Source organism: Bos taurus, chromosome 3 (genome assembly GCF_002263795.3).
Source record: "Bos taurus isolate L1 Dominette 01449 registration number 42190680 breed Hereford chromosome 3, ARS-UCD2.0, whole genome shotgun sequence".
NCBI lineage: Eukaryota > Metazoa > Chordata > Mammalia > Artiodactyla > Bovidae > Bos > Bos taurus.
This window is the reverse complement of record NC_037330.1, coordinates 4,134,551-4,155,335: the sequence shown is the minus strand read 5'-3', so window position 1 is coordinate 4,155,335 and position 20,785 is coordinate 4,134,551. Positions and strand designations below refer to the sequence as shown.

At 42.3% G+C, this 20,785-nt stretch overlaps 1 protein-coding gene across 2 annotated transcripts in view; it reads left to right on the top strand.

Moving 5' to 3' along the window:
- The window catches only part of PBX1 (PBX homeobox 1), a 335,322-nt gene extending 325,680 nt beyond the window's left edge, over nucleotides 1–9,642 (top strand). Inside the window, exon 9 of one of the 2 annotated variants that reach the window (XM_005203438.4) lies at nucleotides 7,640–9,642. In XM_005203438.4, coding sequence (XP_005203495.1) covers nucleotides 7,640–7,660 — 21 coding nt within the window. In that variant the 3' untranslated portion in view covers nucleotides 7,661–9,642. The remainder of the gene's footprint in view (nucleotides 1–7,639) is intronic. The other variant, XM_010802730.4, reaches the window with a different exon arrangement.
- Nucleotides 9,643–20,785: the final 11,143 nt, after the last annotated feature.

Genomic DNA, 20,785 nt, shown 5'->3' with positions numbered 1-20,785 from the left:
TGAAGATAATGGCTTGTGAGTCTTCACCCTATGGGAGGCAGTAGAACTGTGGGATGGATGAGATCTCCCAGGGGAGGATATGGAGCGAGAGAAAATGGTCAACACAGTTTTGGGGATGGTTAAAAATAGATTTGACCAAATACCAGACTTGTGGACACAGTGGGGGAAGGAAAGGGTAGGACGAATTGAGAGAGCAGCATTGAAACATAACATTACCAGTATAAAACTAGATAGCCAGTGGAAATTTGCTGTATGACTCAGGGAGCTCAAATCTGATTCTCTGTGACAACCTAGAGGGGTGGGGTAGGAGGGAGGGGGGAGGGAGGTTCAAGAACGAGGGGACATAGGTATACCTATGGCTGATTCATGTTAATATATGGCAGAGACCAAAACGATCTTGTAAGGCAATTATTCTCCAATTAAAAATAAATGAATTTTTAAAAATTATGGAACAAACAATACTATCCTATAGATCTTTCCTATTCCAAATTTTTTCAAATCCACTCATTTCAAGCAAGATGCCTTTTATATTCTGTGTGAATAGAGGCAAATTATAATTCAATGTATAATTCAGTGTATCTCATTGAAATGCAGGACTTCAAAGGAAAAAAGACCCCAAAGCAAACACAAAAGCCTGCTTTGGGTGTGGTCCTTCACCTACTAGTGAAGGCAGGTTGCACTGGAAGACCTTGGGGTGAGGGATGGTGGGCAGAGATGCAGGTGGTATAGAATAGCTCTTCTGTGAATACAGATCTGACATCAACAGTGAACCCGTTTTCTCTTGTCAAGAGAGGAGGAAGTTGTCAAGGGTGGAGAAGATTAAGATACTAAACTGAAAAGTCAGCTTACATTTTATGAGATTTTGTTGTGCGCTGACTTCCGCATACCGTGAACTATGTCTACCCATCTCCTCATACTTCTCTTTCTCTTTCATTCAGTTGACAAGTGCTAGGGCCACAGAGAGGAATTGTATTTGGTTCTTGCCCTGGAGGCACAGGCCACACTCATGGTAGTGTGCTAATTACTAAAATGTTTCCCATTGGCATAGTTCTTTATATGTGACAAGAAATCTCATCTTCATTATAGCGTTGCAGTTCTACAACATATCTATGAAGGAAGTAGGGCAATGGTTATTATTATTCGTATTATATATGTGATATTTTAATATATACGACTTTAATATAAGCGACTAAACAACATGTTTAGTCGCTAAGTCGTTGTTGTTTAGTTCTTTAGTTGTTGTTTAGTCGCTAAGTCGTGTCCAACTTTTTTGCGGCCCCATGGACTGTAACCTGCCAGCCTCCTCTGTCAATGGGCTTTTCCAGGCAAGAATACTGGAGTGGGTTGCCATTTCCTTCTCCAGAGACATGTGATGCATATGTCCTGCATATTATTATTATGCATGAGTAGCTGAGACACAGAGGTAAAGTGACTTGGGGAAGGTCCGTCAGTGGCTAAGATCCAAATCTTTTGGCCAAGTGTTCTTCCTGCTAAGGGTAATGATTTTCCCTGGCTCTCTCATCCTGGGCACCTTGCCTTTGCAATTTCCAGGTTGTCTTTTTTATCTTTCAGTTTACAAATTTGACAGGCCCTTAGGGAATACTGACTCAAGAATAACTGCCTTTGCTGAAGTACTAAATCCCACAGGTGTAAGACAGACTTCGGAAGGGTTACTCTCCCTCTCACTGCCCCCTCAAAATCCCCACTGTTTGTCTGGAGGGAAGTATGCTTATCAGTTCTGGACATACCAGGGAGCAGCTAGCAAAACCAAATTAGCTCAAACTGGCTGCCATTCAGGTCAGCTAATTAAATTAGCTATTGTTGCATTACTGATAAGGACAGTTTGGAAAACGAAAAAAGCTACTCATCCCAGCAGCCATAAGGCCAATGCCAAGAAAATGTGTTAATGGGAACATTCTGAAAGGAAACCCCTCTGACTAGCAGCGGTACCCAGGGTCTTTGGTGGACTGTTCTCTTAGCCATCTGCTCTGAGTTCAGTGCTCCCAGCCCTCTCTGGCTCTGATCCTTGTGGGCACTGCCACTCTCAAGCTTTCTGATACCCAGCCTCAGCCAAAGCAGCCCTTTTTTTTTCCTACCATGGGTTCATCCTCCTGAGAGTCTGGAGAGAAATGAGAATTTTTCTGGAAGAAAACAGTTCACTTTTGTGTGCCAAAATCTAATCTCGCCATAGCTTAAAAGCCAGTTGATATTTGCAAGAGAAAGAAAGGAAAAGAGGGGAAAGAGGGGAGGAATAAAAGAAGGAAGGGAGGGAGGAAGGGAAGAAGGAAGGAAGGGTGAGGAAGTAAGTAGCTAGGAAGGTCCTGAAAGACTACAGTTTTTATTTCCCAGCACCTACCCCTTTAGCAGCAGCACTTCAATGAGACTTTCCCCTACATCCTACCCCCGCCCCCACCATCAGCTTCTACCCTGGTCAACTCACCCACCAAGGTGTCCTGGGTCTGTCTTTTTCTAAGACTAATTACCCAGGCTTCCTTAAATTCTGTGAGCCAACTGATATCTTTCTAGTACTTTCCTTTTCTGCTTAAATTAACTAGTCTATTTCATATAATCCAAATGATTTAAAGATTGTTTAGTCCAAAGCCTTCCTTAAGTGATTTTAAGGAAGAGAGAGATAAGGAAGAGAGATATTAAGTGATTTGCTCAGAATCACATAGACGACAATTAGAACAGGCCTAGAATCCAGGCCTCTAACTCCATGAGAATGTATCTAAATACAGAGCCTGCCGTGCCCCTCCTGAGAAAGTGAGGCAACTCCCAGAACTGCCTGAGAGTCCAAGAGGAGGGCCTGGAAAATTTTCAGTGTTACCCTCACCTCATGACTCCCTCTTCTCTGTGTGTGTGTGTATCTGTGTGCATACACGTGCAAATTTTTTTAATTGAAGTAAAATTTGCATATCATACAATTAACTATTTAAAAGTGTACAGTGCAGTGGTATTTAGCATATTCAACAATGTTGTACAATAAGCATCTCTCATGAGTTTCAAAACATTTTCATCACCCTATAAAAACGACACATGCCCATTAAGTAATTACTTCCCATTCCTCCTACTTTCATCACCTGGTAACCTCTAGGTTATGTACCATATAAAAAGAATCATATAATAGGTAAGATTTTATACCTGGTTTCTTTCACTCAGCATAATGTTTTCAAAGTTCACCTATGTCGTAGCAAGTTATCAGCACCTGGCTCCTTTTCGTGGCTGAATAATATTCCATTGTGCGGCCACGTCATGTTTTATGTATCTATTCATCTATACATGAGAATGTGAGTTGTTTCCCCCTGTTGGTTACTATGATAATGTTACTATGAACATTCATGTGTGAATCAGTTTCTGAGGGAATGTATATTTATTTCTCTTGAAAGCATACTGAGAATGGAATTGCTGAGTCATCCTGTAATTCTATACTTAACTGTTGGAGAAACTGCCCAATTGTTTTCCACAGCACGTTGCTCCCAGAAATTTCTTTCTGACTGCACCTTTCATAGACAATGAAGGAAATATTTATAACTGTAACAGGGACAACTAAAGAGAGAATGACCTTCTTGGAGAAAAAAATGAGTGTGAATTTTGAGGCGTCAGCATTATGAGTGGGTGTGAAGATCTAAGAGGAAGGGTGGTAATGCTCTTCATCATACAGAGAGATGAATTTGGAGTGCTCAGCATAACAGAAAGGAAAAAGGGAGGAAAGGCAGAAAGAAGAAGAGGAAAGAGGAAGCCAGAAAAGTGGCAGAAATCTGAGTACTGGGTGATGGGTGATGTGATTCCTCCCAACCTTGGCTGTCCAGAATTATTCTGTAAAATTGAGCATACTCTCAGTACTCTCTCTCTCTGTCTCTCTCTCTCTCTCTCTCTCTCTCTATATATATATATATATATATATATGCATATAGATATAATGTTATATAATGTATATAAATATATATATATATATGTCATGATAATGTTGTGAGTTGATAATTCTGAAAAGGGTTTAAATTTTACATTGGACATAACATGGTATAAGATAGAAGCAAAGTTCAAAGAGTTCCTAAGAGGTAGAGAGGCATAGACACAAATAGTCTCACCCCCTCTACGTCAGACCTCACTGCTCCTACCTTGAATTAGCAGAAATCTGGGGGAGCCAATGCCCATATTCAGGCTATGGAATTCCCTTAGATGGCAAGAGGCAGGGAGGACTCCCTTTTCTTTTAATCTGATAGATTTTGTTTCAGATTTTTAAGTCATGAGATAATATTCTCCTCTAAGAAAACAAGTGAAATGGAAACCTAGTTTTGAGACTGTCTACATGCCAGATTCTTAAATGTGAAATGTCTGTCTCACTATAAAATGTGAAAACTTCATTGTTGTTGTCAGTTGCTCATTTGTGTCTGACTCTTTGCAACCCCATGGACTGCAGCATGTCAGACTTCCGTATCCTTCACCATCTTCTGGAGCTTGCTCAAACTCATGTCCATTGAGTCGCTGATGCTATCCAGTCATCTCATTCTCTGTTGTCCCCTTTTCCTGCTACCTTTACTCTTTCCCAGCATTAAGGTCTTTTCCAGTGAGTCCAGTTCAGTTCAGTCCAGTCACTCAGTCATATCCGACTCTTTGTGACCCCATGGATGCAGCACACCAGGCTTCCCTGTTTGTCACCAACTCCGGAGCTTGCTCAAACTCATGTCCATCAAGTCAGTGATGCCATCCAACCATCTCATCCTCTGTCATCCTCTTCTCCTCCTGCCTTCAATCTTTCCCAGCATCAGGGTCTTTTCAGATGAGTCAGTTCTTCACATCAGATGGCCAAAGGATTGGAGCTTCAGCTTTAGCATCAGTCCTTCCAATGAACATTCAGGACTGATCTCCTTTAAGATGGACTGGTTTGATTTCCTTGCTGTCCAAGGGATTTCAAGAGTCTTCTCCAGCATCATAGTTTAAAAGCATCAATTCTTTAGTGCTCAGCCATCTTTATGGTCCAACCCTCACATCCATACATGACTACTGGAAAAACCATGGCTTTGACTAGACAGACCTTTGTTGACAAAGTAATGTCTCTTCTTTTTAATACACTGTCTAGATTTGTCACAACTTCTTCCAAGGAGCAAGCATCTTTTAATTTCATGGCTGCAGTCACCATCTGCAGTGATTTTGGAGCCCCCAAAAATGAAGTCTCTCACTGTTTCCATTGTTTCCCCATCTATTTGCCGTGAAGTGATGGGACTGGATGCCTTGATCTTCATTTTTTGAATGTTGAGTTTTAAGCCAGCTTTTTCATTCTCTTTCACTTTCATCAAGAGGATCTTTAGTTCCTCTTCACTTTGTGCCATAAGGGAGGTGTCATCTGCATATCTGAGCAAGTTTATTCTTAAGCCCTTAATACCAATGGATTGAGTACTTTCTGCTCAGCTAGTAAATATTATAATTGAGAAAAGCAGTAACATCAAGGAGAGGAACCACTATACTTACTTCATAGGGCAGACTGTAATTATAGTTGGAAAAATATGATATAAGCTGTGCTCCACTGTGATACCATATGTACTTACTTTCAATTTGAAAGTATTTTCTCTAAGCCTCAGTTTCTTCATTTTCAGACAGGAAAGTTTAACTCTTTTCTCCACTAAACTCCAACATTCTAAGCTACTTGTGGAATTATAAAAGCTAGTGAAATAAATGAGAAATTATAAAAGTTAGTGAATTGGGCATAATTTGCTGAAATAATTGAAAGAAAAAATCTTCCAACCCTTTAAGATAAAAATACAAGGAAAAGCTTTGCTATAGAAGGTATTCCAAGTGACTTTAGTCCAAAAAGTCAAACTCTACATCATTGCTCATTTTGAGGGGTACTAGTGGAAATTGTGGAGAAGGCATACTCTTGCCTAGAAAATCCCATGAGCGGAGGAGCATGGTAGGCTGCAGCCCATTGGGGTCACTTTGAGTCGGACACGACTGAGTGACTTCATTTTCACACATTGGAGAAGGAAATGGCAACCCACTCCAGTGTTCTTGCCTGGAGAATCCCAGAGACAGAGGAGCCTGGTGGGCTGCCGTCTATGGGGTTGCACAGAGTCGGACACGACTGAAGCAACTTAGCAGCAGCAGCAGCAGTGGAAATTGAGGCCAGTGCTATTTGGGTATAGAGTGCTAATTCCATAAGAACCAGTTCCACCTAAAGGATGTCACTGAGAACATATTAGTGCTTCTGATTCAGAAGTCTGTCTTCCAAAAGTGTCAATTCAATGAACTGTACTCATGGGACTTTGATGGAAAGAAGTAACCTAGTCCTGGGCAAATGGGTACTTTCACAGCATCCAGTGAAGTGAATATAATTATTGGTTTATATCTTCCTTTTATATTATAAAACACCAATAATATAATATCATTACAAAATATGTAAAATTGGGGACATTTCTTCGTAATCCTATCACCTTAACAATAGTACTGATTTTCCTTATTTTTAGTATTTGTTCCTGTGTCTGTGTATGATGAATGTTTTGACAATTTATTGATAGATTGATCTATTTTTATAAGTTTGTCAAGCTGAACTTGGCCAATATGTAGAAGTATGATTCTTTCCCTAACTTTGTTGTAGCTTCTCTTTCTTTCCTCTTGAGCCTGCAGTCCCAAAATGGAAACATTGACACCGTGTCCCCATTCTGTAGTGATTGAGAGTGAAGCATCATGTCTGTGGGGACTTCTCAATGATCCAGAGAAAAGTACAAGTTAATATTATGAGCTTCCCTGGTGGCTCAGTGGTAAAGAAACTGCCCGCCAATGCAGGAGACCTGGGTTTGATCCCTGGGTTTGGAAGATCCCCTGGAGAAGGAAATGGCAACCCACTCTAGTATACTTGCTTGGGAAATCTCATGGACAGAGGAGCCCGGTGGGCTACAGTCTATGGGGTCACAAGAGTCATTATTAACTTTTGAAAAAAATTATTTTTTCTCTAAAAAAATCTGTTTGTCTTAAGCCTGGGTTCTATGCACAATCACTAAAAGAAAAGACAGTTCTATAATGATTTCTTTCAAATTTTACTGACCCTTCATAATAGGGTCAGGGGAAACTGTCTTTTATCAATCCTTTTTAAATGGAGCCATAAAAATGAGGTGCAAAGGAAAACCACTGGGATCAAGTTAAAAGCCTGTCCATATAATTCTCGGGTTAGTAATTTATTATCTTAAGCAAGTTATTTAATATTATTGGGATTAGTTGCTTCATCTGTAAATTAAGGGTAATTTACAGGGTTTTTATGAGGACTGAAAAAGCTAATGTAGGGAGAAAGGCAACACAAATGATTTACTTTTTCTTTCTTAAAAGAAAGGAATTACAGATGGGTTTCTCCATTGAACTATTCCTAATATTTATCACAGAGAATTTTTATTCACGTTACATGAATGAAAAAGTAACTTCAATTTTGGATGGCTGATGAGCCATTTCCTGTATCATCTAGGTCCAGGCCTTTTTCTTCTCCTCCTATTTTCAGCTGGTTAGCTGCTTATTGAGCTCTTCCCAGAGGGTGGACAAAAGAAATAAAAACTGAAATCGGTCAATTTGACTCTTTGATGGTGGTCCTGATGAAAGATGTGTGGGTAGAGGATGTTAAAGTTGTGAGTTAAACTGGAATTCTGCTTCTTACCAGGATATTGCAAGAACCTACTGATGGTTTGGATGACCTGGTGATGACAGCTACTCCTCTTCTCTTGACTGAAGACATGCCTTCCTCTAACTGGACAGTGGTCTATCTTCCAGAATGACGCATACTGACTTTTGAAGAAGTAAGACGATACCTCCTGGCCAGTCATATCAGTCAGAACAACTGTGGTGAGCAGTGGGCTGACACATGTTGCAACCAGATGACTGTTGCAACAACAGAGTCCCAAAGCAATAATCACTCTTCCTTCTCTTCCCCACTAACCCAGTGATCAAATCATCACTTGTAAGCATTCACTATGTACCGCCATATAATATAAAATATGGTGAGCACTTACATATAGAAGACAACCTCTCAACCCTCAATAAAACTGTAATACATTAAGAAAGCAAGAATTGTGCATGTAGAAATACAACTAATTACGTAGGGGAGAGGGAAGAAGGGGAGAAGATAATGAACACATTAGAGCATCCCCTCTATCCCAGTCAGTCTGCAAGGTGCTGTGCACATTTTATCTAATCCTTACCACATCCCTGAGGCACAGTTCTATCCTTGTTCCATGGATGATGATACTGGGAGGTCAGAGGTGTTTAATAACTTGCCCAAGATCACATAGTGAGAAAAGTGTGGAACCTGCTTTCAAGTTTAGAAGGATCTAACTTTATAGTCTATGCTCTGTTACTCACTGCCACTGAAGGAGTCAGAGTTGGAGGCATCATTTATGTCATCAAGCCAAGACTCTTTAACATATCTCTCATTAAATATGTTGCTAAAGTTTTACAAGTCTGTTCATTGGTTTGGGAAATGATGTCCGGATTCTGGAGGCAGGGATTGTGTGGCAGAAATGACAGCCCTCTGGTCTCAACTCTGCCATCATCTACAAGTGTGGTAAGTCACCTCCATATAAGGGGTTCTGCTCCAAGAGCATGTTTATAAGTCCAATTTGTTTGTTGAGCCCTACAAAGTTCGCTTAGGTACCCAACTAACACAGTTGGCTATATAGTGCTATACTGTAATAGGTGTATAAAACTTTCCACACAAATAATACATGAAAAACAAACACAAAAAATAAAGAAAGCATTTAAAATCGTACAGTACAGTACCTTGAACAGTAGTACAGCAGTACAGTACAACAGCTGGCATCTAGGGGCTGGCATTGAGTGAACAGGAGAGAAGAGTTGCTGACTGGAGGAGGGAGAGGGCGTGGGAGGTGGTAGAAGGGTCATCAGCAGTAGGAGATGGAGGGCGAGCTGCAATGGCACTCACACCTGACGTTCATGTACCGGTCTACGTTCAGGTCCTGTACCTCCGAAACGTAAAGCTCCTCCTCAGATAGAGCTGACTTACATGACTGGACATGCGAACGCATGTTTGCAACTTTGAAAGCTCACACTTTCAAGCTTTCATGTGCAGGGCACTTACTGTGTTCATCTGGGCAAGTTCCTTCCCTCTTGTAGGCTTTTGTAATGTAGAGCGCTTCACTTACACTCCATCACTGGACAGTTATATTATGTACCAGGCCTCATGTCAAGTAGCCTTGAGTTTAAATTCTGGCTCCATCCTCAAGCAGTGGCTCTTTAGCAAGTCATTTAACCATCTGTAAAATGGATATAATAATACCTACCTCAGGGTCTCTGCCCTTTATTGTTCATTCTCCTTGGAATGGTCTTCCCCAGTTATCCACAAAAGGTCACTCTGTTACCTTCTCCAGGTCTTTATTCAACTTACTTTTTTAGTGAGACTTTCCTTGAACATGATCTCTGAATTGCAAACCATCCAGCATTTCCTGTCTTCTACCCTCATTTTATTATACTCCTTAGCACTCAACTCCTAACTTACTATATACAGCACTTAATTATCTTATTTATTGCTTGTTTCCCCACCTCTAGAATGTAAGCTCTATAAGGGCAGGGGTTTTTGTATTCTTTACTGCTGTATCTCCAGTTTCTAGAGTGATTTAGGTGCTTAATAAATATTTGTTGCATAAATGACTGGTTGTTGTGAAAATGATGTGAGTAAACTGCTTTGCACAGGCTTGGCGCATAGTAGATACTGCATGCATGTTGTCTGTTTAATACGCAGTTTCGTTATTATGTTCCCAAGCCATAGTGGGTCAAGTATTTTCTGTTTCTCCTCCAGGGAACCTAAAATGAGCATTCTGATTTTCCTGAAGAATGTGAAAGTTTGGCTCTGTTGAAATTAACCTGGAAGCAAGGGGCAACCCTCTCCAGTATTCTTGCCTGGAGAATCCCACCGAAAGAGAAGCCTGGTAGGCTACAGTCCATGGAGTTGCAAAGAGTCAGACATGACTGAACGACTTCACTCACTCACTCAGAGGGAATTGGTCATTGTGAGGGAAATAAGGGAGAGGATTTGCATAGCAGATACTTCCAAATACCTAAAGGAGTGGCCATGTGGATAGAAATTCTGGGATTGCTGCTGGAAATTCTGCTGCATGAGAAAGGATTTTCAGAAAAGTGGATGTCTAATGATGATATAAACTGACTCAGGAGATAGTGAATTGCTCATGCCTAAAGATCTCCTAGAGTCTGGATAAGCATATTTCATTGACCCTACATTTAATTATCGTAATGAGTGACGAGCTTGGAATACAGCCAGGTTTGTCACACTCTTAGAGAGCCATGGAGATGTCAAGTAAAGCATGGCATTTCTAGGGGCAAGACAGATGGACAACCAACAAAGCATTGCTTACTCTATAGTCAAAGAAGCCAAGGATACATAATCAGGAGACTGGCGACAGGCAAACCAATTAAAAGTCAAGGTCCATTATCTAGCTTCCAGATATGAATCAGTTTTCAGATCCAGAACCCACTGGCAGAATGTGCCCAGGTAGAAAGACCCTATAAATATAGTATGTGTCTAGCACAATGATTTTCCCCTTCCACCCCGCAAAGATCCCTGGCATTTACTCAGATATAGTGGGGAAGAGGACTACCTAGGCATTTTGAAGACTGTTTGACAGAAGTTCCAAATTGACATTGATGTCTGGGGCCCAGATAATTGCCATGGTTCGTTGTTAGGGGAGCAGTTCTAAGTCTGTCTCAGTGCGCTCACCAGGTCCAGGGACTCACACTTGCTAATTTCCTCAGTTCCTGAATGTATATACTTGGTAGCTGATGGAAACCTCACAAGTTTCCTTGGGCCGTAGGGTAAGAGCTCTTGTGATGAAGATTTCAGGTGCAAGCTTCTGAAACAATACCTTTTCCATGGCTACTGGTTCAGAAGCCTGGGTGAGGAAAGATTTCAAGATCAGTGACAAAGAGATCTGGGGAGGACACATGGTATGTGGACTTATGGGAATGAGTGCAAAGGATGAATATCTTTGCATCTCTTATTTAGTGCCCCAGACAACATCCCTCACAGCATAGGCACTGAGCAACTATTAATACATAGAATGATTGAGTCTGATTTTCTCAGTGGTAACCTCAGGGCCAGCACAATGGACGCATAATGGAATGTTCATGGTGGCAGGAAGATGCATGTCTTTCCCACGCACCAAGACTAATACAGCTATTGCGATTGCCAAGTGTCCATCCACCAGGTAGACCAAACTGAGCTCCTCCCCCACCAAGATGGCACCAGTCCAAGAAGACAAAGCAGCCACTTAGCCGCAACTTGACATCATGGGATCCCTTCTGCTCTGTAAGAGGCAATAATTTATCTTGATTAGAATCAACAGATATTTCACATTTTAATTTGTCTTTCCTACCTTCAAGACCTCAGCTGGTACCACTGTTTGGGGGTTTCTAAAGCGTATGATCCACTGACACAAGATCTACATAATATCCCATCATACCAAGGAACACTCTCTTTCAAAGGAGGGATGGCAGTGAACACATGACCATGAGTTTCACTTTCTCTGTGATACGATGTAATGTTCAGATGCTGCTAGTGTGTAGGAGTGTAAGAGTGATAAAATGGATATCTCAAGACAGCACCAGCTTGGAGATGATACCTTGAAATGATAGGGCTCTATCTTTCAGAACATACTGTACATCTTTAATCAATGACCATTCTGTGGTGCTGGGCCCTGATATGTGAAAGTAGCTCCATCGTGTCTGACGTTTTGCAACCCCATGGACTGTAGCCCATCAGGCTCCTCTGTCCATGGGACTCTCTAGGCAAGAATACTAGAGTGGATTGCCCACTAGAGTGGCCCTCTCTAAAAGCCACTTTTAGGCACATCTACCCCAGGGAGATAGGTTTTCTGCTGCAGTCCAGCCCTGGCAGGTCCTGGCAGAGCTCTCCATGCTCTGCAAGAGGACTTCTCACCGAATAGATGCCTGTCCCAGCATGCTCACCCTGTTGGCCTTTTCCTGCTCTTTTTACGGGGCCTGTCATTCCTTCCAGTATGAGGTGTCCCCACTGGCAAAGAGGTGATCAAGCACAGAGCAGCTCCTATCAAATTTCATTTTGCATCTTTGGCAGACTTCCTATGCAGACCTGCAGTAATTTATCAGTCAGTTCTTTCTAGGAAAAGAGGTGGGAGTTGAGATGGGAGCGGGGACCATGGTTTGCGCGTTTGAACTCTCATCTGTTTTATTATTTAATTCCATTGCTGTGCAGACCCTCTTAGAATGCCATTTTAATGGTGATGGCTCTTACAGAAACTATCTCTGGTGTTCAGAAAAAGGCAACAAAACTCACTGACTTTCGGCTTTCGTTTGAAAGCTGGTTCACCTGGGTGAATAATAAAAATGGTGTGACCCTGACACACAAACCTGTCTCTTGCCCTCCTTGGATGTTCATCAAGTATTTACCTTAAAAGAACAGAGGGGAAACCAGATGCTGGCACCTACGAAATATTCTCCAGTTCTGTTATCTATGTCAAGCCTCCACCACTGCCCTCTCCCAGCTTCCGCTCGTGTAGCTCTGAGCCAAGTTTTGGAATCTGGAGAGCTGCATGCAGCTTCTTCAGGTTGGTTAGTGGTGAGGCTGTGAGCTGTGCTCAGTTCAGTCTTCCTTTGATAGCGAGAGCTTCTAAAGCATCCTGATCTTCAGCTGCACTTTGGTTTCTGAAGACGACCTTCAGAACATTATCTGATAACATGCTGATGCTTGGGTACCTCCAGCAGGCTGCATCCTGATTGCCTTCACTCCTCTCTGATGGGAAATATGAACATGTACACACAAAAACTCTCACTCACAGGCTTTCTCCTATGATGGCCAGCTTCCAGAACCTCTCAAGGCTGACAAGACTAACCCTAAATATGCTCTTCATGGAAGGCGCTGGACTTGAGCTGGATTTTGTGACAGCAGGGCAATGAGGTCTGGAGACAGAATCAAGTCCCACAGTTAGGCAAAGGCAGGTGCCACCAATGCACCTGCATCCAGCCCACAACTTGATGCATTGAACCTATAGTGCTTTAAAGTCATTCTTTGAGCTTTTAAAATGTGTCTCCTGCCTAAGCTGTTCCTGGCCTCATACACCTGGCATGTAAATCCTTCTGCATGAAAGAAAGATCAAGTGAGCATCAATCAGCGGCCACTGCCCTTAGACAAATGGAAGCTCCTTGCTCCTGGTAGGTTTCAGGCGGATAAGCCCTAAAGGTGGGAGGATGGTGGATGGAGAAGCGAATCCCAGAGCCTCATCCTTCACACACATGCAAGAGCAGTGCACACACACACTTTGCCCACCTTCTTCCCCTGCATTCTCCTGAGATTTGACATTCTTGAGAGCCTCAAAGTGTACAGGAGAGATGGAATAGGACTTAGCAGTCCTGATACAAACAGTGAGCTCAAAGCCAGTATGTGGTCTGGACTGAAATATTTTGTTGTTTAATTTTTTAGGTCCCTCTATTTATCTCCTGACCCTGCCCTCAGCTTCCTACAGTGAGAACACTGGCACTTCAACAACGTGAGAGTGTTTACTGCTTTTATTTGTGTGTGAGTTAAGACCATGGATGAAAGGAGCTATATAGAAAACAAACTATGCTTACCAAAGGAGATAGAGGGGAAGGGAAGTTAGGAGTTTGGAATTAATGTATACACACTACTATATATAAAATATGTAAACAAAAAGTACCTACCATATAGCGCAAGGAACTAGACTTAATATCTTATAATAACCTATAACAAAAAATCTGAAAAAGAATATATGTATGTGTATATATATGAGACTGGAAGGTTACAGTCCATAGGGTCACAAAAAGTCAGACATGACTGAGCAACTAAGCACAGCGTATACATATTATGTATATATATGTGTGTGTGTGTGTATGTGCATGCACTTATATATATATGCATGTGTGCTGTTGCTTCAGTTGTGTCCAATTCTTTGCGACCCTATGGACTGTACCTGCCAGGCTCCTCTGTCCTTGGGATTCTCCAGGCAAGAATACTAGAGTGGACTGCCATGCCCTCCTCAGGGGAACTTTCTGACCCAGGGATCGAACTTGCGTCTTCTACAATGCAGGTGAATTCTTTAGCTGAGCCATTGCGGAAGCCTATATATATAACTGGAATCACTTTGCTGTACACTTGAAAGTAATATAACGTTGTAAATCAACTATACTTCCATAAAAAGTAGATATAAGTAAATAAACATAAAAAAGAACGAGAGGCTGATGATTTGCTGGCATTCACCCCGAATCTGATCTGGGCTTCTCTGGTGGCTCAGCTGGTAAAGAATCTGTGCATGATGTGGGAGACTTGGGTTTGATCCCTGGGTTGGGACGATCCCCTAGAGAAGAGAACAGCTACCCTTTCCAGTATTCTGGCCTGGAGAATTCCATGGACTGTGCAGCCCATGGGGTCACAAAGAGTTGGACACAATTGAGCAACTTTCATTTCACCCCGTGTCTGATCTACCCGGAGATTTATGAGACACTCTCTCTTTGAAAGTATCTCTTGGAGAAATCATCTCCTCTCTGAGGTGTATGCTGTGTGGCTCTGTTGGGAGGCTTGGGCAGCTTTCCTGGAATCAGGGCGCTGGAAGGGATCTCAAAGCTTATCTACTTCCCTTCTTTAACAGATGACGAAATTGACAAATCTTTTCATCTGTGCTTTGAACTCATGATTTCACTTAATCCTCCCAGTGACCCTCTAAAATGGGCACTATGACTCCAAACTATGGGACAAGAAGCTAAGTACCAGAGAAATGAGAAATCCTGCCCACAAAGATTGTTAGCAGTGGGGGGAGGGATTGACCCCAGGTACCTTGATTCTCAGTCTAAGGTCTTTCCATCTTAATTAGGGGTTACTAAATGTTAGTCTACGGACCCATGCTGAGGCTTGATAATATTTTCATTCATCTGTGACAAAATATGAAACACATACATATGTCCACACATGCTTGCCAACTTCCTTTCTTGGGAAAGCCTATTTTTATGATGAGATGATGTCTTTCCTACATTTTTCATACAGTTTTCTTCTTTATAAGATTACAGTGATAATAGCTGGAGATGGTTTATATATTTTCCTGGCAATATAAAACACTGGCAATTGCATGACAGTCCTCAATGTTACTAAAAATCAAAAATCCCCAAATCCTGGAATATAGTATTCTACTACGCCATTCATTTTATTGGCAAAAGTGAGCAGGGGTTTTCTACAAGCATTTGACTCAACATCTCGTCAAGCAGCCATCATCATTCTATACCAGCACCGTGGGTAAGACCCTCCTTTCAAGGAGCTGAAAACTCCTGCATTCTGAGGCTTGTGCATTCTGAGGAACAAGAAAAGTCCCAGGGATGCCATAAGATATCTGTGAGGAAGGGGAGGTTTTTAGCTCTCACTGAATCTTGAGGGCTTAGGAAGTAGACAGGCTGGTCTGACCCTGAATTTGGTCTTTCCTTCCCATCTCCGGGGCCAGATGGGAGAGACGATGCAATGCGTCGTGTGCCTGGCACTGCTCTCCTTGCCCCAGGTGGGGAAGTGTAGTAGTAAGAAGGAAGGATGCTCTGCAGTGCACCACGCTGGATGCCAGGGCCATTACTTAATAGGGGTGTGATCTTGAGCAAGTTTCTTTTTGAGCTTTACAGAGTTGTTGTGACAATAAAATTATATAGCTTAGACAAACACCTAATTCAGGAATCGTCCATATCAAAGTGTCCAGTTAGTGTTCCTCTCTGTCTCCTTTCGCTCACTTCGCCTTCCCGCTTTGCCTCTAGGGGCTGTCCTAGGCAAAACTATAAACTATCGTGTCCTCGGTGACCTCATGTCTACACTCATGCACCTTTGGGTCCTTCCAGCCAGGGAGATTGCTTTTTGATATCCAAAGTCACATTGAGTGCTTCAGAGTTTGTGGTGAAAGGTGCTTAAGCAAGGGAAAAGAATTCTAGCAGTGGTATTCCAGCCTTCCTGACACACAGCTGTTGGGTCCCAGCTGCCCCCATGCAGGCAGGAGGCAGGTGCTGGTGCCAGGCTTGGGCTGGGCACCAGAGCCTCTGCTGTCACCACCCATCTTCCTCTTGCTCTGTGCACTTGGAGTCACAGCTGCCACCTGGGATGTCGCGTTCTGACATATGAGGCTGTGGGGGTCAGTGGGGCAGGGGTGGGGGCGAGCACTTGGCTCTCACAGCCAGGTACATGTCAAACCAAATTCCACTCATGATTGGGTGTCAGGCTTGGACTGAGGACTGATTTGGATCAGAGCGATCTGCTGAAGTCAAATGACAACGTTTGTCTGGCTGGGGCTTATTGGACAGGACATGCTCCCCGGCAGGTCCCAGGGACAGAGGCTTCAGCGGCAAAGCTGGGTGGAAGGCAAGTGGCGGTGCTTGATCCTCTGCCTTGTCTTCAAATTTGTCGCAGCTTGTGTTTGCTGACATTTGAGCAGATCGTACTCATGCAAATGGGCTATTTTGCTTTATTTTGAGTCTCCTACATGCATGAAGACTACTAACTGTCACGAAGGTTTCTTTCCACAGTGGTGGCTAACATCATGGTCACTCACCCAGTAGCAAGGGAGAGGCCTGGCAGGAGAGGAAGAGTGTTTAATATTGATGTGAGTCCTGAATAAATGAGGATTCGTAAGACACTGTTGCTGCTGCTGCTGCTGCTAAGTCTCTTCAGTTGTGTCCGACTCTGTGCGACCCCATAGATGGCAGCCCACCAGGCTCCCCCATCCCTGGGATTCTCTAGGCAAGAACACTGGAGTGGGTTGCCATTTCCTTCTCCAATGCATGAAAGTGAAAAGTGAAAGTGAAGTCGCTCAGTTGTGTCCAACTCTTCATGACCCCATGGACGACAGCCTACCAGGCTCCTGTGTCCATGGGATTTTCCAGGCAAGAGTACTGGAGTGGGGTGCCATCGCCTTCTCCTAAGACACTGTTAGATGGTGTTCAATAGCATAGGCTTTGAACTCAGACAGAACTGAGCCTGAATCTTTGCACTGATCCTTATTATTAATAGCTGCATGACCCTGGGAAATTTGAAACTCCCTGGGCCTCAGTTTTTACATCCATAAAATGGTGACCTAACAATACATACCGCATGGGAGTATCTTGAGGTTTAATTGAAAATGCATGCAAAGCTGTTTGCAAAAGGCCTGGAAAGAAGTACGGTCTTGGTGTTATTATGAGAAGGTTCTAATCTACTGCCACTTTAGTTTTGCCAGTTTATTAGGATTCTTTGTTTTGTCATCTGTACAAATAGATGAGCAAACTCTGGGAGATAGTAAAGGACAGGGAAATCTGGTATGCTGCAGTCCGTGGGGTGGCAAAGAGTTGGACATGGCTGAGCAACTGAACAGCAAGTAGGATAATAAGAGGGTGCCAGAAGAAAGAAAGTAAGAGGAGACCCAGCAGCTGGGGAACTGGAGAAACACTAGAAACAACTCGCTCACTTTAGGAATATTTCTAGTGGGATGCTCGGCCCTAGGAATTTCTGCAGTAAATTCTACAAGATTCATGATAATTGTCATAGAAGTCTAGTTTTGTTTCTGGAAATGTAAAGGAGAGAGAGGAGAATAACTGAAGTATGAGCTCACGAGAGGACATATAATCACCATTAAAACAAAAACAGTTCTCTTGCTTCTCCAAACAAGTACAGAAAGATAATAACCGATATTTGATTGAAAGGATACCTTTAATGTCTTTGACCTTGAAGTGGGGGAATGGGGAACAATTGAGGGGAAATAGCCAACCAGGGACCTCCAGAAATTTCCCCTTCTTTTCCTTTGGAGGACAGCCCATGGTGCTGCAGCAACCTCATATCAGCTACTCTAAGACAATGAATGGTGGGCAGCATAGGCAGTTTGCCAAGAGGCCAAAGTAAGGAGGGTGAAACTAGAGGATCCCTGGGTACCATTGCTGAGAGAAAGGCCAAACTCAGATGAGAAGTTATGATCTAGATTGAAAGAAAGTGCAAGTCTTCCACTATTGGAGAGTCCAAAATGGATGCCATATGGAGTCAGCTTAATTTTTTTTATGGATTTTATTATGAATATTTTGACATGCCCACAAGTTCAGAGTACAATGTTACCTATAACCCAGTTTCAATAGCTACTTTTTTCCACATGTGCTTCATTTTTTACCCCTTTTTAATCTTTCTAATAATTCATTTATCCACATTGTTTTTTTACACAGTACAATTTTAAGTATCTACTGGATGTAGCAATTATTAATTAAGAATATTCAGTCTTGCATTACCACTTTAAAGAACTACAACACTAAATTGAAAACATTAAAGATAGATTCGGTCCCTGGGTCAAGAAGACCCCCTGGAGGAGGAATGGCAATCCAATCCAGTATTCTTGCCTGGAGAATTCCAAGGACAGAGGACCCTAGTTGGCTACAGTCCATAGGGTCACAAAGAATGGGACATGACTGAAGCAACTTAGCACTCACACACTCTGCATATAAAGTTAAATAAGCAGGGTGACAAGGTACAGCTTTGATGTACTCCTTTCCCAATTTTGAACCAGTCAGTTGTTCCATGTCTGGTTTTGTTGCTTCTTGGCCTGCATACAGGTTTCTCAGGAGACTAGTAAGATGGTTTGGTACTCCCATTTCTGGAAGAACTTTCCACAGTTTATTCTGATCCATACATCAAAGGCTATAGCATAGTTAATGAAGCAAAGTAGATATTTTTCTGGAACTCTCTTGCTTTCTACATGATCCAATGGATATTGGCAATATGATCTCTGATTCCTCTGCCTCTTTGAAACCCAACTTGTACATCTGGAATTTCTAGGCTCACATACTGCTGAAGCCTAACTTGGAGGATTTTGAGCATAAACTTGCTAGCATGTGAAATGTGTATGTGTGTGTGTGTGTTAGTTGCTCAGTCATGTTCGACTCTTTGTGACCCCATGGACTGTGGCACGCCAGGCTTCTCTGTCTATGGGATTCTCCAGACAAGAATACTAGAGTGGATTACCATTCCTTTCTCCAGAGGAACTTCCCAACCCAGGGATTGAACCCTGGTCTCTTGCATCACAGGCAGGTTCTTTACCATTTGAGCTACAGGGAAGTCCTAAAAGGATTGGCAGTGATGGGATTCAAACACATGCTCCCGAAGAGACTGGAGCCTTAATCCAGCGCCTTAGACCTCTCAGCCATCAGTACAATTATATGGTAGTTTGAGCATTCTTTGGCATTGCCCTTCTTTGGGACTGGAATGAAAACTGACCTTTTCTGGTCCTGTAGCCACTGCTAAGTTTTCCAAATTTGCTGACATATTGAGTGCAGCACTTTAACAGCATCATCCTGTAGGATTTTAAAAGCACAGCTTGAATTCCATCACCTCCACAAGCTTTGTTTATAGTAATGCTTCCTAAGGCCCACTTAACTTCATACTCTAGGGTGTCTGGCTCTAGGTGAGTGACCACATCATCACGATTATCCAGGTCATTAAGATCTGTTTCGTATAATTCTTCTGTGTATTCCTGCCACCTTTTTTTAATCTCATCTGTTTCTGTTAGGTCCTTACCGTTTCTGTCCTTTATTGTGCCCATCCTTGCATGAAACGTTCCTTTGATATCTCTAATTTTCTTGACAAGAATGCTAGTTTTTATCATTCTATTGATTTCCTCTATTTCTTTGCACTGTTCACTAAAGAAGATCTTCTTATCCCTCTTTACTGTTATCTGGAACTCTGCATTCAGTTGGGTATATCTTTCCCTTGCCTTTTTTCTTCTCTTCTTTCCCCATCTATTTGAGTCCTCAGACAGTCATTTTGCCTTCTTGACTTTCTTTTTCTTTGGAATGGTTTTAGTCGTTGCCTCCTGTACAATGTTAGAAACTTCTATCCACAGTTCTTCAAGCACTCTACCTTATCTAATCCCTTAAGTCTATTCATCATCTCTACTGTATAATCGTGAGGAATTTTAGTTAGGGCATACCTGTAGTGGTTTTCCCTACTTTCTTCAATTTAAGCCTGAATTTTGCAATCAGGAGCTCATGGTCTGAGCCACAGTCAACTCCAGGTCTTGTTTTTGCTGATTACACTGAGCTTCTCCATCTTCAGCTGCAAAGAATATAATCAATCTGATTTCTGTATTGACCATATGATGAGGTCCAAGTATAAAGTCATCTCTTGGGTTGTTGGGAAATGGTGCTAACAAAACTGTTAGCCTTTGCCCTGCTTCATTTTGTACCCCAATACCAAACTTGTCTATTATTCTGGATATCGCTTGACTTCCTACTTTTGCATTCCAACACCCTATGATGAAAAGGACATCCTTTTTTGGTGTTAGTTCTAGGTAGAGTTGTAGGTTGTCATAGAATTAGTCAAATTCAGCTTCTTCAACATCAATGGTTGGGGCATAGACTTGGATTACTGTGATATTGAGTGGTTTGCCTTGGAAACGAATCCAGATCATTCTGTCATTTTTGAGGTTCCACTCAAGTACTGCATTTCAAATTTTTTTGTTGACTCTGAGGTCTACTCCATTTCTCCTAAGGGATTTTTGCCTACAGTAGTAGATATTATGGCCTACTATTATAAACTCACCTACTCCCATCCATTTTAGTTCACTGACTCCTAAGATGTTGATGTTCACTCTTGCCATCTCATGCTTGACCACATCCAATGTATCTTGATTCGTGGACCTAAAATTCCAGGTTCCTATGCAATAATATTCTTTACAGCATCAGACTTTACTTTCACCACCAGACACATCCACAACTGAGTGTCATTTCCACTTTGGCCCCGCCACTTCACTCTTTC